The sequence below is a fragment of the Oreochromis niloticus genome, linkage group LG7 (genome assembly GCF_001858045.2).
Source record: "Oreochromis niloticus isolate F11D_XX linkage group LG7, O_niloticus_UMD_NMBU, whole genome shotgun sequence".
Taxonomy (NCBI): Eukaryota; Metazoa; Chordata; class Actinopteri; order Cichliformes; family Cichlidae; genus Oreochromis; species Oreochromis niloticus.
Window position 1 is genome coordinate 55,409,994 of NC_031972.2, and position 20,523 is coordinate 55,430,516.

Here is a 20,523-nt window from a genome sequence, read left to right on the forward strand (position 1 = left end):
TTTATGGTGCTTTCTATACGATATGAAGAAGTAAGTAAAGTTTAGTGCGATACAACACTGTGCAAAAGATTTAATATTTCTTTATAGTTTGCTTCCAAGGAGCCAGACTTGAAGATCTTTCAAACTTCTTAGGACATTAGATCTTCTCCCTGACCATTTACAAGGACTTTTTATACTAATCAGTGACTCATTCAAGAATAACAAATACATGTTGCTATTGGCAGCCTAAAAATGCACCATAATTTTTTCATAATGTTAAAAAAAACGTGCAGCATTTTTACACAAGTTAATTTAATCCAGGTCATTTTAGAAAGTTTAAGTTCTTTGTTCAGAAATTTAATCATGATGTTATTTATATAAATTAACAGTTAATTAATTAGCAATTAAAAATAGGTGCATCCATCTGCAAACACCCAGTAAAACAAGCAACTCACAATAGAGACATAATCAAAATCATAATATCTAAAGCTGTGCTGAAGCTAAATCTTGAGCTCATCAGTTGAATGATTACATGATTTATGACCTTTTTCTAATAAGCTCTCTCTGCCTCTCTTTTTCATCTTCTCTCACAGACAAAGCCAAAGCCAGATGAAGATTTTTTTTTCATGGATATTATTAATGTCAAACACAGCCCTGTAAAGGTGCAAAACAAACCATTGTTCTGCGTCTGGAGCAATGGTGCTTGTGAACATTACACTACGGCTCTATGTCTAGTGTGCATATTCAGTCGTGTACACTCCCTCCTTTTTTTTAAGAGAGCTGAGGAGTATTCACTCGCATCCCATGCTGCCTTGCTGTTTCAGCCGGCATCGATAGGCGCGGTCTGTTCCTGCTCTCTGCATTTCCATTCCTCACTCCCCTCCCTCTTCCCCACCCACCTTCATTTACACTCATCTCAGTGAGGACCTCTCTCACCAGGGGCTGCTCTCTACGCTACATCTCTCCTCCTATCTGCCTTTTCCTTCATTCTCTACGCTTGTAGAGACTGTCTATAACATCCTCCTTCTTTTGCATCCCTCTTTGCCCTTGTCTCATGCTGATGACATATGAGGCTGGGGATTAATGTAAAGGGCAGCCCTCTGCGCTGGATCCAAGAGCTGAGGTGAACGTCTGTTTTTCCATCAGAGTGGAACAGTGCTATAGACTGGGGAGCATCACTTATGCCAGCAGGTTACATCCCCTGGAGCAGCAACGGGACAGCCTCGGGAGAAAACAGCTGCACTGAAGCCCCACGTGCATGCCTGGATGTGCTTTGTGTTGATAGATAGTACACTGAAAAAGGTAGGCAGAGGGCAGCAACAGAGGGGAGAGTAGTATTTAGCAAGACACAAACCTCCAAATAACGTTTTTGGGGGAGGTGGGTGTGGGATTCACGGGGAGTGTTTTAAATGTGAAAGGAGGAGTTGGGGGGGCTCTACTCTGCTCTCAGATCAAAGAACTGGAAGAAGGAGGACCGCACAGTCTGAAGAGTCAGAGCGAGAGAGAGAGAGACTGGAGAGACTCCAGTCTCCAGAGACCACAGAATTGCAATTGAAGAGACTGTCTGCAGCACAGGGGGGTGGTTATAAGGACACAAAGTGAGGGAACCAATCAAAGGTCTTCAGATCTTCATTTGGACAGTGTGACCTTACTTTGTGAGTGAAGACTCAGATTAAGAGGACATCGAAGCAGGTCCCTTTAGGAAATTGGAGGCATTCTCTTTGCGCACAAATCTATAGGAGGATCCAAATATGGCTGTCCAACTCATCCCTGAATCAGCCGTGTGTTTGCTTATGGTGAGTCTCAGAGGAGTACGGGACTGACACCACTGTCTATTCTTTTTTCCTTTTGCTGTTTTCTTTTTCTTTCACTGGCATGCTTTCTCTCATCATTCTCCTCATGGCGTGTGCCCATGCTGCCACTGCCATCTCATTAAAAAGGACGCTGCTTGTTTGCCCCTCCCCTTTACTACCATCTACGGTCCTTTTATCCTTTGATAACTTCCTTGTGAGAGCCATAGCTCACTAAAGAAATGTGTGTATTTTCCACCCAAGTGAGAAAACTCTCGCTTTTGTCCTCCACGTGTTCCACTACTGCACTGGTCAAGTGTGGGAGAAATGGCTCACAGACTGCAGATGTGAGGGTGCGGTGTTGATCGTGGTGCCTGTGGATGTTGGAGACAATGTAATTTAATATATATGTGTCCTATGATTAAGCCCGTGCGCAACGACCTAAGGTTTATGCCTTCAGTGCAAGCAGATAAGTTGCTAAACTGAAGTGTTTTCTGTTTTGTGCATGGTCAGCATGTGAACACTGCCAGTATACAAGACTGAATCAAATCAATTTCATATTATAGAGCGAACAGTTTTGCTGCAACCCATGGGATTTGTAGGATCTTGTTAGTGTTGAACCCAGTCTTTTATTGGCATGAAACAGACTGGCTTGGCTCACCGTGGTTTAGATCTGGCCATAGAGAGTGATGCAATAGAAATACATAACATAAGCTAAAAATCCAGTAAACTCCACTTCCTCCTCTGTCCAGCCTAACTGTGAAACAATGGCGCTGCAGCTTTGCTGCATGTGTTCATCCTTTGATAACCACCAATGAATGACCGTAAAGTCTGTATGGAGGGTGACTTCTTATAAAAGAGTGTGTTCTGCTCATTTTCATTCTATAGTGTTGGCATTCTGCTGTCCCAGGGGGAGTCATGCATCGCTGCACTACCTGCTATCTCCACCTGTCATGGCTGTCTGTTACTATGGCGATAGGCCATGCAGTCCACTTGAGAGAGAGGTGGTCGTAAAAAAGGACGAGGGCAGGAGGAAAGTGCAAAATATGATGGACAGGGCAAAGGAGGGAAGGGGCAAAGCATGAGGATTTGAACAGAAGATGAAATAAATTAGCCGTGGAAAAGTCAAAGTAAGCTTTTAGCATCATCATGGCGATACACTGCAAGAAATATTATCACCCTGATGATGGTTTCCATCAAAATGGGATTTTTGGCCATGGGGACATAACTTCTGAGCATCATCAGATCTGAAGCAGAGAATTTGTGTCCTTTGACTCCATATTTTACGCTATTTTGCTGCAAGTATGCATTAGCATAGAAGGTGTTCCACTATAAGCGTTCCTGCTGTCATAAATGACAGGCGCAAAAAGCTTTGCTGCCATCCCAGTTTCACAGCCTCTCTCACATTTGTCCTTGATGTCCTACATCCACAGTCTTCTCACCTTTTAGATCTACTCCTAACAAGCTTACCAAAATAAGCTCACCTTAACATGTATACCACTTGCTCTTTTGGCATTTTCTTTGAAAAATATTTATTGATGACTGTAAAGCTGATCAAACATATGGACTAACGTGTCTTAAGTCTCATCTTTGAAATTTTCTCAAAGTTCACCCTCATATCTCATTTCAGAGCTCAGTTCACGAAATCTGTGACATTTGCATTCATGCTGTGAACCCATCTTATTTATTAATGGGAGTTTAGCAGCTATGTGTGTGTCTGCATGCTCTTATGTGGCGTGAGCCGAGATATTAATATTGATCATGCTTCCTGGCTCTCTGTGTATTAATATTTCAGGTGGTTAGGTGATTATCTGCTGCAGTAATTACAGGCATTGCTGTAAATTATTTCCACAGACAGCACAACAAACAAGTCACATCAGAAACAGCAAAGTCAGACAGATCCAATAGATTGATTGAATTAAATCTATAAAATGTTATGGCTAGGAGGAGAAACGTGCAGGACTTCATCTTCTTGGTTTGTTTTATAAGTATAGAACTAAACTCTGGGATATCTTTTACTAGATGCATGTATGTGGATAGACAGGGCTTGCTTCTAATGAGCTTTAGTTTTAGAGTAGAGTGAAAAGAATCAATGGCATGACCGATTCCAGCTAAGATATCCAGAGAAATCCTGCCAACTGGTACTGGAATAGGTCATAAACTACATTGTATGTAAAGGCATTAACAGGAATTTGTCTCTGAGCTTCATTCCTAGCCTAAATGGGAAATACTGGTTCACAAAGCTAGTTACTATTTTGAGCCCACACGTGCACATGTTCTTCTTATTACGCTTCCCAGTAATGTGTGTATCCACAACTGCACGCTTCTTTTTGTACTTTAAATCAGAATTGGCACAAGCACTACTCTTTGCCACAACACTCATCACTGAGCTGATTAGCTTTGCTCTGGCTCTCTCGCTCAGAAACCCGGAGAAGATGGAGAGGTGCAGAATTAAATCCAAAACAGAATCAAACAAATATAGTGTTGCCTTTTAATGAGCGTAGGAGAAAAATAAGAGCAATAATTAAAGACTAAATCCACCCTCATCGTGTGCTCCAGTCTCAAGGTTTAGGTTTTGATGCAGCTAATCCCGGATTTATCATAAATTCCATGTGATAAAGTGTCACATGGAATTTTACTTCATGAAGAAAATTAGGCTGACAAAAATGGGAGCACAGTTTGCCTCAGTGTGTTCTGCTCTGATTCATTCATTTTAATTTTAGAGCTCTCCCTAAAGAGAGGTTGTCTTTTTCCATATGCAGGGGCAGCTGATCAATATGCATGTTGCTATCTGTTACAGTGGACCTCACAAAACCCAGCAGCAAGAAACCAGGGCAAACTAGTATCTTGACACACAGACAACCTAAATGGATTATCTCCCTAATGCTGGAGGGGTCTGCTCTGCATACAGTGCGGAAACAGCAGATCACTTTTTTTCCACAGCTGCATATATGTGTCAGAGGTATTCTGATTCTTGCATGGAGCAGAACACGACTATAAAAGCTGCACATCTGTTTTTTAAATTGTAAATTCATGTTGATAACTTCATAATGCAGCTTTTATTTATACTCAGGTAAGCGTTTAACTAGGGACCTGTAGCTACACAGAAAGAGAAACTCCAAAGCACAGACCTCATGTCGCCCTTCATGTTGGTGCCCATGTCTCTTCATTACTGTCCTTCATTCAATTATCCTCTCACTGAGGATGGAGGCCAGATGACCTAGTGTGATCAAGCCAGGGGATTCATTCAGCAATAATCAAATCACTGCTCGATGATGTGATGTATCAAGTGGGTGTGTATACGTGCAGTTTAAATGCAGTGTCCATTCAATATATCTACTTATCCCTGCAAAAACCTGCAATTAAATGCATGTCCACTGTGCTTCTTTGGAAAAAAATTTTCCTGGCACTGGATTACTAGGTCGCACTTTCCATTTTTGACGCAGGCGACAACAGAGCAAGTGTACAAATGGAGGAGGGCTGAAGAGCATGGGGGAGGGTTAGCAGAATGACATCATACTGAGATAATTGATTACTGCCCTGCAACAAAGGCAGAGGGGCATAACATTTGGTGTGTGTATGTGTGTCTCTGTATGTGGCCAAAATGTCAACACAACTGCTTGTATCTCTGGTACACCTGGCTGGGAAATGCACAATAGTTAGCAGTTAATGAAGTACAATTCTGCAGTTTTTTGTACATTTTGTATGAAAATAAGCTTGACATAATTTTAAAACTACCTACAATCCACACAAAGGTGCTTGTTTGTAAAAGCACACATAACTATAAACAACACAAAGACACATACTGTCATAATGCTGCGAAGACAGAAAGTAATCTCCCGATGAACAAATTTATAACCTGCACAGATTTGAAGCTCTTATTGGTGATTAGTATGAACAAGAAGCAGAGGCACAGATGGCATCCCATTACTGCTATTCTTTTTTATTGATGCCTATCCTCCACTTTATATTCCTGTCTGCATGCTGTAGGCTACTCTTGCCTACTTTTCCTGCACCACTTTATTTTTGCTTATTTGTTTAGTGCTAGTTTCTCTGTAATAATATAAGAATTTATCCTTTTACAGCCGCAGTCTGGCTGCAGAACAGTCATGCTTGAGTGATGTTAGGAACCAGTACTGCTGATGTCAGCTAACTAAAGCTCTGGAGTTGCTGCAGGAAACACTGCAAGAAACAGTTTTACTCTAAGTTGGATCAAAAAGCCCTTTTCAAACCTCTTTGCACTACTGGTTGTACTTTTCACTGTATTTATACTTACGAAAATATGTGAATATGAAAAGCATGACATTCTTTTGGAAGTGCAAACACTGGATTAAAATTGGTTGTTTTAAAAGCCTATTTTGTCTGTAAATAAATGTAAGCAAACTCTGTGTGCACAAAATTTGATGGTCATAAAACTGCAGAGTTTGCCGATAAGTGTCATCACCATAAACACCATCAACATATGACAAATTACTTAATTATTAATTAATTTTCTACCAGTGTTCAGGACTTAGCCAATGTTTCATTTCTTCAGAGCAAATCATCTTAGACTGGAATAAAATTTGACATTTTGTAACATATTTAACTTCCAATTAAAAATATAATAAACTTCAATAATAAAGACAGGAAGAATTTAAATTCACTATTTTTTTTTCTTATCAGTAAAATGACCAGAATGAAAGTGTTTGTATTTCTTCCTCATATGCACAGAGGTACACAGTAAGCACAGTTTTCAGGTAGTTTGTGGCCTGAAGACAACTCTTAGCCTTCAGTGCCCAACATGGAGTAGTGAGCAAATCTGACTGAGTGGAAGAAGAATACCATCCAAGAGGAGTTATGTTTCTTAAAAATGTAAGTCCAACAGTCACATTTTGGTTTAACCTAGGTTTATTGTCCTCTGCTGAAGGTATTGATTTATTAATTTTATTATTTGTTGTCTTTAGCTAACTGCTTTACTTACATTAGCAGCTAACATTAGTTTCAAGCTAACTAGCCTTTTGTTGCTGGGTAAGCAGGATAATCTGTTTTGAGTGTATGTGTCAAAAACAGCTGTTAAAAAAGATCAGATTAAACTATAGAAGAGTTAAATGTGCAATAAACTGAACTGGTACTGCGTGGAGCTTTGAATTTATACTGTGCAACTAATCACAGTATTGGCTGATTAAGATCAAAAGAGCATCAGAAATGTCTTCTTCAGAGTGGATTTGGCTGTGATCTTTGTGGAATAAATTAATTTTCAGATGTGTTTTTTTTTCTCTCCCTTTTTTGGGTTTGCTTATTTCTGCTTTACTTACTAGCTAAGAATTTAATTATTGCAGAATGAGAAAAGGGGGAGGGTAGAGGGAAGCAAACAAGAGAAACAGTTCAAATCTCAGAACATGCATAAATGTATAAAGGTTGGTGTTTGTGTGCCAGTGGCTAAAGCATGTAATTAAATCTTCTGAACTGTTTACAGTCTCTTTAAGGACTATTGATGAGCTGCAGAAATTAACTGACTTCGCCATAGTTTCAATTAGCATTAGTGGTGGTCTTTGTTTCTAGCCAGAGGAAGGTCTCAGGTGTGACTGTGTGAAGTGTTTGCAGTGTCAGCGTGGTGTTTGCACTGCATCCCCTGCGGCATCTTAATGTATGCTGCAGCCTCTCAGTGATGTGTGACAGCATTTCTTGAGAACGTAATGGCTGCCAGGTTATCAACTGAGCTTAGCTGGTGCAGGTAATGTGAGTGAAGGGTTAAGGAAACTGCCATTAATGAGCACCAGCATGCACCCGGCAGATGCTCATCACAGTGTGCCAATCCTTCCCTGTGCTGTGGCTCCCTGCCTTCACCCTGATGCTTGTTAAAGCTCTCTGTCTCGTTGTCAGGCTACCTCTTCAGGTGCATATCTGTGCAGTGAAATTATCCAGGCTCTCTAATTATGGGTTGGTGCAGTGCATACAACGAATATTGGCTGAAATGTGTATATTTGCATTAAAATATAGGATACCGATTTATATACTCATATACTCACTTATGACATAACATGTGGTCTCTTGAATAAATATTTTAAGAGCAAACAAAATGCTTAGATCCCGCATCAGTTTTAAGAGATTCCCTTTTTGGCTGTTGTTGACTTGCAGGATATTGCTTTCAGCAAAGCGCACATAAGACATCCATCTGATGGCTTCCCTCCTTTAAGAGGTCAGGATGCTGTGGAAAAAAATCAAGGCAGATAAATGAGAGATTTCTGTTTGTACTGGTGGATCGAGACACAATAAGCTCAGTGTGGAGCGTAGGGAGTGAACTGTGAAATAAAGGTAAAGTGAGCTGGATTTGAATGTTTAGAATGCTTATTTGCATGTCAGTTTCAATAAAGTGAATGCATAAATAATTTTCCAGGGCAGTGGCAGTGTCACATTCACAAGGTGCCACCTGTCATGTGAGCCAGGATGCAGGTTTAGGGGAGGGGCAGCAGGATGGCACAAGAGGCGGGGAGTAGCAGAGGCACCAGGCGGTCTGATTGGCTCACCATCTGTCTCTGGGACCGAGCAGATGTCTGACTAGAAAGACCAATCTCTATTTGCTTCCAAGTTCACTTACTCTCCCTTTGTGTGTGTGTGTGTGTGTGTGTGTGTGTGTGTCTGCTGCTGTGAATGCGACTGCAGTGGGTTATGGATGTGTATATTTGTGTGTGTGTGTGCTACAGCGTGCATGCGTCTGACATTTCACACTCTGGTTGACACAGGTCCCAGAGGGGCTGATTGTCTTCCATATGGAGTGAGTTAACAGAGAACAGGCCCTTGTCATAATGAAGAGCTGTCCTGTTAGCAGCACTTACAAGGTAGGCATGAAGAGAAAATGTGACGGGTGAGTCACTTTGTCATACGTGTGCAAAGTAACTCACTTGTCACATTTTCTCATCGTGCCTACCTTGTAAGTGCAAGGTTATGCTAGGTAAACTCAGGGAATATTTTGCAGCTTCCTTTTTACTACTTCAAAAGATAAGGAATCATTTGAAGAGCCCTTTGTGTATTACAGTGTTTCAAGAGATATATCGTGTCTTCATCTGGGTTAAATTATACATGCCAATCCTATGGAAAGTCAGCTAAATGCTCTACATTAATAAAGCAATAACCCTGAAGAAGGCAGGGTTTAGTTACTATAGAACAGTGATGGTTGTTGAGCAGGACACAGATCAGATTGCCATAATTGTTCTAAACATCACACTTAATCATGGTTTCAGTATATTTATTTATAACAAAAAGCAGTTGTCTACCAGTGCAGTCCTTCAATTACATTCAGTTGATCCAGTAATGACAGAAGGCTTGATTAGCTCCATTTTTGTGCTCAGCAGCCAGGTTCATCTCATAATGCTCTTCTGTCCATTGCTGCCGTGATGCATCGGTTGCAGCAATATTGGAAACCGAGATACTGGTCCATCGTTTATAGAGATAAAGTCGCAAGGTTTGTCATCCAGGAGACTGAATTGTGTTCTGTTTGACACTGTTTCTACTCATTTGTAACTTTTTCTCACTGGTTTAGTTTAAACACCAAAAACATCTCGGTTAAATTTAGGAAAAGGTGCATGGGCATTTAAAAAGTTTTAAAATGCTCCTGCACCTCATTAGCACAGCATGTTGGTCCTTGCATGTTTGTGTGTTTAAATGCGTTGCAAAGGGTTGTGCATTTTAAAAGTGTCCATACAGGCATGCTGGTGACCATGTCAAGAACATGTTTTGGGTAACTGTGAGACTTCTTTGGCAAAAGGGCTGTATTTGTTGCCTAAAACTGGTTGTTTTTGCATACCAGGAAACAGTTAATTCACAGTTTCATTAACAAATTCACTTTTTTCTTTTTTCTTTGTATCTCTTAAATTTCTCTCTTAATGTCAGAGTGCCTCTCATTTGAGTTTTTTTTACCTTTCTTCTGGGTCCTCTCCATCTTTTAGCCATGTCTTGACCCACTTAGCCCACCTGAACCGCATCAACATTTCTAACAAAATGTGGCATGACAATGTTACTGAAAAGCAGTGACTTTAAAATAATCAACGACAGCATCTGTTCGCTTTTCAATGTAAAACGTTAACTGCTGCTTCAAAAAATTTAAATCATTGTCCTGTATAATCATACACATTGAAAGCACATGCTCTAAGAAGACCATAAGTTGTGTTTGGTTGTGTGTATGCCAAACTTCATGTTGCCCATGATGAACTCACAGTAGCTGTGGAGATGGTTGTCTCCTTGTTTAATAATATTTTCCTGCTGGCTGCTCAAATTGGCGAATGGTAGCTGCAGTCCTCCTGGCCTACTGCTTTAACTTTGCTTTACAGAAAAGAAAAGAAAAGAAAGAAAAAAATTGGTGTATGGGCAGTGAAACCAGGAACAAATCACCAACATCCTGTTTTCAGCAAGAAATAGGAGACTTTCTGAGACTTGAGAAACTCTTTGCTCTGTGTGTACTGCAGTTTATCTATGCGTCAGTGTTCAGTTCTTAAAATATTCCACGACAGTCAGATGTAACTGAATCAGCACACCCCATCAGACTGACTTTGCTGCGTCTTTCTTTTTTGTCTCTCGCTTCCACAGACATATGACCTTGGTTGTCCTAGCAACAGTCATCTTATCCAATGCTTTTTGAAAAAATCTTTATTTCTCTCCGATTAATTTTCAGTGGAGACGTTTGTGATGTACAGTATATTCAAAACAAAACCTATGTAAGCTTGAGGATCATGTTCATGTTTCATGTCAAGGCTTACCCAGTATAGCAGGATGACAAACAGGATATCCATTTAAGGTACCATTAACAATGACTGGTCTCATTTGAGTGGATATTTGAATAAGGTTTTGAATGTGTTTCAGACGGTTTAATTATAAGGTGGGAAGTTGAAATGCGAAATGTCAGTTCTTCCCACCGTGCATTTATTGCAATATGTTGAAATATGTTAATGTTAAAAAATATGTTATGTTAAAATGCTGAGTGCCACCAGGTATGTGTTCTCGCTTTTCTGTGAGGAGCAACTGTATGTGTAGTTCAGTTAAGAGAAGTAACAAAACAGCTATAGAAAAGCCGAAAATGCAATTTCAGTGCATCATCTTCCTCTGTGAAAAATGATGTAAACTGCAGAACTAGGTGTTGAGAAATATTAGCAAACACACATGCTGCAACAAAATTAGTCAAGACTGTGTTAAAGAGTTTCACATATGACTGACAAAATCTTTGATTTAGTTCTCTGTGACCCTTAGAAATGTCATGATTTAGGTGCGATGTTCATTAATTCACTGGGTGTTTTTTTGTAATGATATGGTAATAGCTTACAGTACAAAAAGTGCCTGTGTCCATGTGTGCCTGTATGGCTTTATATCCTAAACAATGAAATCAAGACTTTTGTTTAACCCCCTGAGTTAAAGCTGAAAGTCTGCGCATCAATAACATTTTGATTGTGGGATTTCACATCCACTGTGGTCGTTTAAAGAGGCAAGATTGTCAATTTGTCCAGATATTTATGGACCTGAATGCATTTTACAGCTAACTCTCCATGGAGCAGGGGTAAAATGAAAAAGATGAAATAGCAGAGCAGAGCAAGACAAAGAGGGCCAAGCTATAAACCTTTCGTTTTTCTGCCTCTAGAGGGAGATAAAGACATGATAAAGCCTGATTGAAAGTCTCACCTTTACTCCAACGTACCTCTTGACATTGTTGCCAAATAGCTCAGTCTTTGTCTTATCTGTCCATAAAATGTTTTTCCATACGCATTTGACATGTCCACGTGGGCATCTGCAGGTATCTGCAGATTAATGTATAAATCACTTAACTGTGGACCGTGACCCTGGTGTTCATGCACTTTCCAGTTCAAGGCACGTATAAGCCTTAGTGGTTCCAGGGTTCTTCCCGAAGATCCTAACCAATTCCCGCTCATCGGAGGGTAACAGTTTAATAGTTTGGGTCTTCTTCCAGGCCTTGCCAAAAAGATGGCTTCTACTTACATATAGTGTTTGAACTGATGATCTTGGAAGCTCCAGCTGTTTAGAAATGGCTACAAGAAACCTTCCGAAATTGTATAAATCTGTGAGTTTCTTGTTAGATCCTCACTGAGTTCCTTGGACTTTCCAGTTGCTCTGAGTGTTAGTCAGTCTAATGAGTGCTGTCAAACAAATCAATTTTATGTTGGCAAAAAGGACCTACCAGCTGTAGTCAATCATGATCACTAATGAGAAGTTAATATGGCCTTGTTAGATTAACACTGTGGAGCTTTCAGCAACAATTATTAAATGTTTTTAATGAAGTTAACATATTCAGGTATGAAACCCATCGAAGATGTATGCTGTACAATCATTTCCACCCTGGCCAAATGCAAGGTTATGACCACAACTATATATCTAACATAAGATCTATGATCATTTGTGCTTTTAAAATTGTACCGTGCATTTTGCAGTTCTTAATGCATCCAGGAGCCTCTGCAGGAAGTGTTGTATTCTGGTCATCCGAGCACACCTGTCATTACATGCAAATTCAGCCGGTCAGAGAGCATTAGGTCAATAGTAATGTTTTGTTATTGCAAACTATTGTAAAAGGTGTGTACCCATGAGCTAGTTCATGTTTGTGCACACACACACACAAAGAGAGTAAAAACAGTGTATAAATGAGGTTTCATATGTTCATAATAGGCTATCATTCTGCTATGGCTAAATCAGGATTATGTAATCAAGTTAAAAAATATGAAACTATAATAAACTAAACTTACAAGATGTGTAATTAGATTATAATTACACTGTTAATGACTGTCTTTGTAAGGGAAATTTTATTTGACCAACAGAGGATGCATTTTATTTGCTTAAACAATTGGCTTAAAGGAAACAAGAGTATTTCTGAAATAAAAAAAAATTGTGGCTGCATCCATTTTTTAAGTGAAAATTTATTTTTGTTTATCTGTTTTGTAATTTAGTTAATTACGGTTCTTATTACAACAGTGTCCGGTATTTTGAATTCAGTTCATTTCAAACTAATGTGCATTTTCCACCCAGAGCTATTAGCTGAAAACTTCAGACCCAGTCCTGCTGATCAGTGACTGATATCAATACTGACTGATTTTCTGACTTACAAGACGTTAACCAGCCTAATTCCCTCAGTAATGTATAATATTTAATACATATATATTATTTAGTACTGAGGGAATGTATTGCCCAGCAGGCACACTGATGACGGGGTGAAGGATGAATTTACTTACTGTATGGATTCCTAATGGTTGTAAAATAGTGTATTAGTAGTAGTGTATGTGCAGTATATGTAAATTCTTAAACATTCATCTTAAAAGTTGTCAGGCTTGCCAGGAACCTGCTCCAAACTTTGTGCGTTAAAGGTCGACAAATACATCAACATATATAGTATAGGAATCTCTCTCCCTGAGGCCTGTCATGTATTTGTGAGTCTAGATTTTACATCTCATAGTGTGTAGTTTTTTTTCACAGTTTTTCCTCATTTTAGTTGTTGTTAGTTAAGGCAGGAGAACTCTACTGTACTGTTCAAAAGTCTTGAGTAGCCCCTCATGTATATATATTTTGCGACCAAGGAGCCAGAGATTCTTGTGATTTTTAAAATTTGGCTTGAGCAGTAGTTCTCCCGGCTTTCTGAAAGTCTTACAAAGTTTTTCTTTGGACATTAGCTGCTACTTAGCCACTTAACACTGACCTATGAACCATTCAAGCATAAAAAAGGCACCTACCTCAAGGAATGAAACACTGTTCTATCTACACATAACAGGCAGTATGGAGACAACAAACAACAATTGTTAAGTTGTATCCTTAGGCACTTTGTAATTAGCAGCCCATTACAAAAACACATAACCCCAGTTTGACAGGCATAAGGTAATATTTTTTCACAAACACGGGGATCCCCAGAGCTGTTAACTGAAAACTAAGGATATCTTGGGATATCTGAATGTGTCCTTAAATATTTGAGAAAAATGGACAAATAGAGGACAAAGTAAGAAGTAGCAGTCCTAAAAACAACATTGCATCTTTTACCCATTTTACAACATAAAGAAATGAGAGATAGGTAGTTCTACATGTTTTATTTAGTGAGTTAGCTTTGCAATAGGTGGAATTTCTCTTTACTCTTCTCTTTGTCCTCATCATGGTGCAAAAACCATGATGTAGGACTGATTTTTAGGTAATTCATGTCTTATACCTTGCAGCTTGAAAAAAAGTAAATCATTAGCATTTTTTAAAATAAGTTTCTTTATCACATCCTAGGAGAAAGGAGTAATCGCTCCTAACAGTAGCTCATATGAAGATTAATTTGAATTCATGCTATTACAACAGATTACTTGTGATATAATTATTTTCAGATCAAGATAAAAGAAAAAGATACACGAAGAATTTTGCACAGAGCAGTCTGTATCCCAAAGAACAAACTATCAGAAAGCTACATGATTAAAACTTCTTTTCATCAACTCAGAAAATATAAAAAGTAAATTTTTTACTTTAATCGTGATTACAGCTTTAGCAGTAATCAACTTTTTCAAACAGTTTGCTCTTTCATGTGTCATCAAATACAAGTGTAATGCTTAGCTTTTCAAGCTCTTTTTATAAAGAGGGCGCATTTTATTTGAATATAGGAACTGCCAGCATGTTTTATTAGAGTTTCTTCAGTAGAGGGCAGTGTTTGATTGCAGGTGAATAATGCATTACTACTGGTACGTGCTATACTGAGTGTCTGGCCATGCTTTGGGCATGTGTTTGAGTGTACAGCGTGTGTCAGGAATATCGAAATAGGTCACATTTCTGTGAGTGTCTTTGCCTGCAAAAGGAATCATCATGGGAAGACTGCAAAGCCACACACTTCCTCTGAATAAGAAATAGCTTTTCATGGACCGGTATGAGCAATGGTGACACATGAATGTAGATGATGAGTCTGTGTAAGCAAAGCCTGACACACAAACACCAAATTAACTGCGGTCAACTCTCCACCATGCTGTCACTCTCTGTGTATCTCTCGCTCTCTCTGCAAGGCTCGGTGTGCTGTCTGCAGAGAATGCTGGTTGCCCGTGACGACGGTTGCTAGGAAACCGTTTTGGAATGACTTCATAGCATCGGGCATGCTCATGCCATGGCTCACAATGAATAAAATCAATTCACTTTCCTTCTTACCCAAATGTGCATTTAAATAAGGGGGAAATATTCTTTGGCACCGATAACACTTCATCAGCACACACATATGTGGTGGGTAGAAAGTGTTTTCACATTAGCACATCTATGGAGGAGAAGATTCTAGGCTCCTGTGAGATGTCTTGTGGAAAAAACGTGAATATAGTCCAGCTGATGCCTATGTTGTTCTTGTACAACACGTTTCCAATCAGTGGTCCCACAGAATCTGCTTTTTTTTCCGTGCATGAAACTTGGGGAAATGAAGCTGATTAAATATTTTCACTCTCTTTGTCTCTCGCTGCTATTCTCTTATGCCCACACTCCCTCAATCCCGTATGTCCTTCGCCTGCAAAACCCTGCTCACATTACCCTCTCCCATCCATCTTTCTCCCTCCTAATTCTCTGTCTCTCTGCAGTTGTGAGATAAGATGTTCGTCCCTCTGAGCTGTGGTGAGGTGTGAGAGAAGAGAAGGGGTTTCCCCCTCTTCCTTTAACTACCTCCAAGGACTGCAGGCCAAAGAGGGCAACCACACATATCAAATGTATGCGTCTGTGCATGTTGGTGCAGGGTAGTTTCTGTTTGTGTGTGGGTGACTGTGGATATGTGTGTGTAAGGGCATATCATTGTGCAAGTGCAGCATGTTTCTAGGGATTGCTGTTTAATGAACTTTAGATTAGATGTCAGACATATTCCCTCTGGCAACAATCAACCGGGCGCTCTTAAACATGGCCAGAACCCTTGGCACACCCCAATATATAACAGTAAATCTCAACCTTGGCCATGACTGGTGACTCTAAATAGCAAAAACCAATTGCACTAACATCTTGTTGAAAGCAGAGACAAACGCCTCAGTTCTCAGATGTAAAGTGTGTATGAGTGCGTGTGTTTTGTGATAATTTTACTCTATTTCGATGCTTAAATAATTCCTGGACTAATCCTTCTACACCAAACGTTTACCAAGAGTGAACAGTTTAAATATTTAATGATGATGATGTGGTTAGTAGATTAATGCAGTAATCAACACTTCATTGGCTTACTATTTTAATCCCTCTGACACCATACCACATAGATTTGTCAATATTAATTTACGAGATTGCTTTTTTGCCTCTGTTGAGGCTTAATGTGGATGCAGAAATAAGAGTGGAAGGGTAAGATTCAAGGGCTGATACTGATTTTTCTATCCTAGGATTATCAAGCATGAAAGCTGTTGACTGAAATTTACACCCAACATGTGAAAACCTGGAACAGCGGGTCCCAGTCTGCCAGTTTTTCCATCAGACCTCCCACAGTATTGACAGTGATTGTTAACAGGGACACATCTTATCTCTCCAACTCCCTACTGAGCTGATTCTGTTAGTCTGTGTAGACAAGAAGTCCCTGTCCACCTTATGAGAGTCAGCAGTAGCTTACTCTCTTTTGGCATTGATTTAGCTGTTGTGGTGTGACAGGGTCACACATTGACTTATAGGGTCTTCTGTTGTCAGCCGGATGCCCAGACACACAGTGAATAATGATAAATATGACTCCTTTTTTCTTTCCTTCCACTGTTTCTCTCTGTTTTGTTGTCCCATTCTGCCATGGGGCTGTTAGTATCTTGTTTAGTGTGATCACCTGGCTTGCTGTACCAGATAGGTTTTGATATATACAAATATGCAAAAGTCATGGCTCATCCTTCATTTCTTATATCTTTTTTTTCTTCCAAGGAGCCAGACTTTCTTGTACTTTTTTAAAGTGGTCTTGGGGAATAGTTTTCTTCTCTGAAGGTCTTGCAAAGTTTTTTCCTGGCCACTGGCTGTTTTGTTAATCCTTTTTAGTCTGGTCCTCAGACCTGACCATTTTCAGTGTATTGTGATCTTTGTTTGCTGAGTCACTTAACACTGACCTATGAATCTCTCAAGCATATAAAAGACACCTAACCAAAGAGATGAAACTGTGTTGTGTCTACACATAGCAGAGAAAAGACAATTTTAAATGGAATCTACGGGCACTTTGTTCCTAGCAGCCTGGTGCAAAAATCTGTTCCCACTGAATACATAAAAACAGATATAAAGTAGTATTTTTGCACCAACAAGATAATTCCAAAAGAGCTATTAGCTGAAAACTTGTATCTCTGCTTGCTGTGAAGTATATTTTAAAAATATGAGGTAAATGGACAATTTGAGGACAAAAGAAGAAGTAGCCAGTGTAAAAAGCTGTCTACAGCACATTAACGGTATCTAAAAGTCACATTCTCAAGAAATAGGCAAAAATCCAGTAAAGACCTGGTAGATGAGCTGAGAGATACAGCTAAAGCTTCAGTTAATTCATCTACTGTTTGCTTAAGTCTCATCGCAAATGGTCTCAGTGGAAGGGTGGCTGTAAAAAGCCATTGTTAAGGAAGAGAAACAGGTATAAAAAGTACAGGTACAAGGCACATGTATGCATATTTGTGGAAGCACTGAACTGAATTTTAGTGGCACCAGTTTTTTAAAATCATGAACCCAGATTTGAACGTTTTAGGGGAGGTAAGGAGAGGGGTACAATAGGGAGTGCCTATAGCCACCTGTGGACAACTGATGGTTCGGAGCTGCATTTCATCCAGGGATGTAGTGGATCTTATCAAAACGGATGGCATTGTGAATGCAGAAAAGTATTTTTGTTGCACTTGCAGAAAAGTATCAGATTATGTGCTACCATGAAATACCTTCTAGAAAGTGTCTGATTGGCATTGGGTTCATTTTAAAGCATGGCAGTGAACTTCAGATTACATGTTGATGCAGTAAAAGCATACCTTGATGAAAACACACTGAGACAATGGAACGCTATCATTCATAGATTGGCCTTTTCAGAGCCCGGACTTCAGCATTACTGAGGAGGTGCTGTCATGCCATCAGGGAACAGAGCAATAAGCAGCCAACGTCCAAAGAAGAGCTCTGAATGTCCTTCAAAAAGCCTGGAGAACTATTCCTGAAGACTACTTAAATAAATTAGCTTACCTAAGAGAGTTTAGGCTATATTGTATAATAAAGGTGTTCATATTAAATACACACTGCGGGTCTCAATAAAGTGCTGCACTTTGTGAAAGGTGACTCAAGACTTTTGCACAGTGCTGTAGTTCTGCAGATATTCCCTGGATGAAATTCCACTATTGGATATTTTTAAAAACCAAACTAAACAAATGGTGTCTGGCTAATTTATCAGAAGAGCACTGAAACGTCCAGAGTGGCAGATGGAACAACAGATTAAACGACAAAAAAGACATCAGGTTGAAGCATGAGTTGGAGAGCCTCTAAAAGGAAAAAAAAACTCAATAAAAAAAACCAAACCTTGTTTATGCTTTCTTTTTTTTCCTTTTTTTTGCTGTGATGTAGTTTAATTGGTAATCATTGCAATTAATTCCTTTATTTCCCCATGAAGTTACAGTCTCTAATTACCTCAGCTGATTGGACGCCTGCTTTTTGCAGTGTAATTGCAGCTCTCAATAGAAACACAAACAGCCAGAAGAAAATTACACACCATTTTCACATTTGTCCATGATGTGACCCTCATATGTTCACTCAGTGGAAATGCTGTTGTCTGTATTGGAAAGTGTGAAATTTACAGCGAGGGTTAAACGCAGAAGAATATAAAAAAAAACAAGCGTGCGAGAACCAAGAGGCGCCAGAACAATAAAGCTGCACACTCGGACCAAAGTGTGTCTGCTCACATCAGCGTGATGGAAAAAGTCACCAGGGATTAATTTTGGGGTTCAGCTGGGGCGACGGGGACAGGAGTGAAGTGGAGGAGAGGAGGCTAGATGAAGGGGGATGGGGAGAAGATGGAGGCATGGGGATGGGTTTAAGGAAAGTGTGCATTATTGAAATGTGCAATACCCTGTGTAGTATTGTCCTGTGATTGCGATGTTTATCACCCCCTATATCCCACCCATTCTATTCTTTATGTCCTGTAGAGGTTCAATAGTGAGTGGGACGACGAGGTGTGTGTGTGTGTGTGTGCGTGTACGTGTGTGTGTGTGTGTGTAGGATTTGCTGACAGGTTAACATTCACTGTCAGCAGTAATGTGTGATGGTGATATATGGGAATGACAGTAGGGCTTGCCTGGCACGGCACATATAGTCTGGTAAAAAACAAAAAAGGCACTTGAGCCTTATGTCTCGATAAATTTTTATGTTTATGCCCTCAAAAAAAATTTTTTTTAACCAGAGTAGTAATATATATTTAATAAAGAGACTAAAATATATAATAATAATACTCATAATAAATAATTTTCAGGTGCAAATGTGCTCTAAATTTATATATAAACTTACATTTAAGAGCCTGCTGTGAGGTCAGAGGTCATCTTATTAATGCAATTTGAGCTCTTCTCTTTGCCTCCCTATAGAGACCTCTGTGGCGCCTGACAATTTTCACCTTATCAATAAGCTGGTGTTTTCGAGAATTAGGGATGATACAGTGTGTGTCTGCACTGTCTGTTTATGTTTATTCATCTGTGTCTGTTTCATGTCACTGAGGCGTGTGAATTTGTTAGCATGTGCAGCGATACGGTCGCGTGGTGTCATGGCGATGTTCCGTGTGAAGTAGTAAATTGTCTTATGTTAAGTGAACCGAGGAGTGTTTTCCTGAGGGAAATCTTTTGTTTATATATGCTTCATTAATGAAATTCATGACTTTGAATGCTATCCCTTTTTAATTAGATGGTAAGTAGCTCAGTGGCTATAAATATTGCATAAATTTCAACCTTATGGATCCCCGAGCAGTGCTTTTATTAAGCATATATTCATGTTTGTGATGGCGTAGTCCAGAGAAGACTCTTGTGCAACCTCAGTCTTTGCATTAACGATAAAATCAGTTTGACACTATGCTTGTTGTTCATACACGAACATAATAGGACCACATTGGTGATCATGTCCATGCGTTGCTGTGCTTAAATGTCTGCGCCGTCCAGGCAAGGCTGCGATCAATGCTGAACTTCGACAGCAGATTCCAGTTTATCTGCTTTTTCATCGGTGCAGTGGATATCTGATGGTGTAGTGGTCACAGCAGGATTTCAGCTTGTCGACACAAATCAATCACTTGGCCATTGATTAACTGCTACTGGGATGTAAACGTAACTGAAGACACACATATTGATGCACTTTGACCAAATCATGTTACGGAAGAGAGCAGTGGATGCTTTTTGCGCAGCCTGATGTGTTAAAGTTAGACGTAATAAATGGAATTATTCCTCTTATCTCCACCTCAGCACACATTAAGAGTGTTTAGAACCATTTGCTTTTAAAAAAAGTGTTTTTATTCATTTCATTCTTTTATTGATATGTTTTTAATATTGACATTTTGTCAGTATAATATAATGTGTCATTTTATTGTTAATTTTAAACAGCCCCTCCATTCATCATTTTGTGTTGAATTTCTTTTTGGCTTTCTTTATTTAATTTAAAAGCAGATTCATCTGTTTCCTCACTTCTTTTACAGCACTTTGTAAAGCCTATTATTAATGGTGGTGTATATATAAAAAGTTATTACTGTTCTCTTACTGTTTTTATCAGAAGGGCATTGTAAATTTAAAGGTTAGGACTGTGGAGTGGCAAGGATATGTTATGCTGTAGACAAAAGCTAATGGGGAGTCCTCAAAGACAAATTATATAGCGATCATCT

At 39.4% G+C, this 20,523-nt stretch overlaps 1 protein-coding gene across 1 annotated transcript in view; it reads left to right on the top strand.

Moving 5' to 3' along the window:
• Window positions 1-893: 893 nt before the first annotated feature.
• Window positions 894-20,523, top strand: part of frmd4a (FERM domain containing 4A) — a 98,623-nt gene continuing 78,993 nt past the window's right edge. The window contains exon 1 of the mRNA XM_025908973.1: window positions 894-1,775. Within this exon, the coding sequence (XP_025764758.1) occupies window positions 1,731-1,775 (45 nt within the window). The 5' untranslated portion in view covers window positions 894-1,730. The remainder of the gene's footprint in view (window positions 1,776-20,523) is intronic.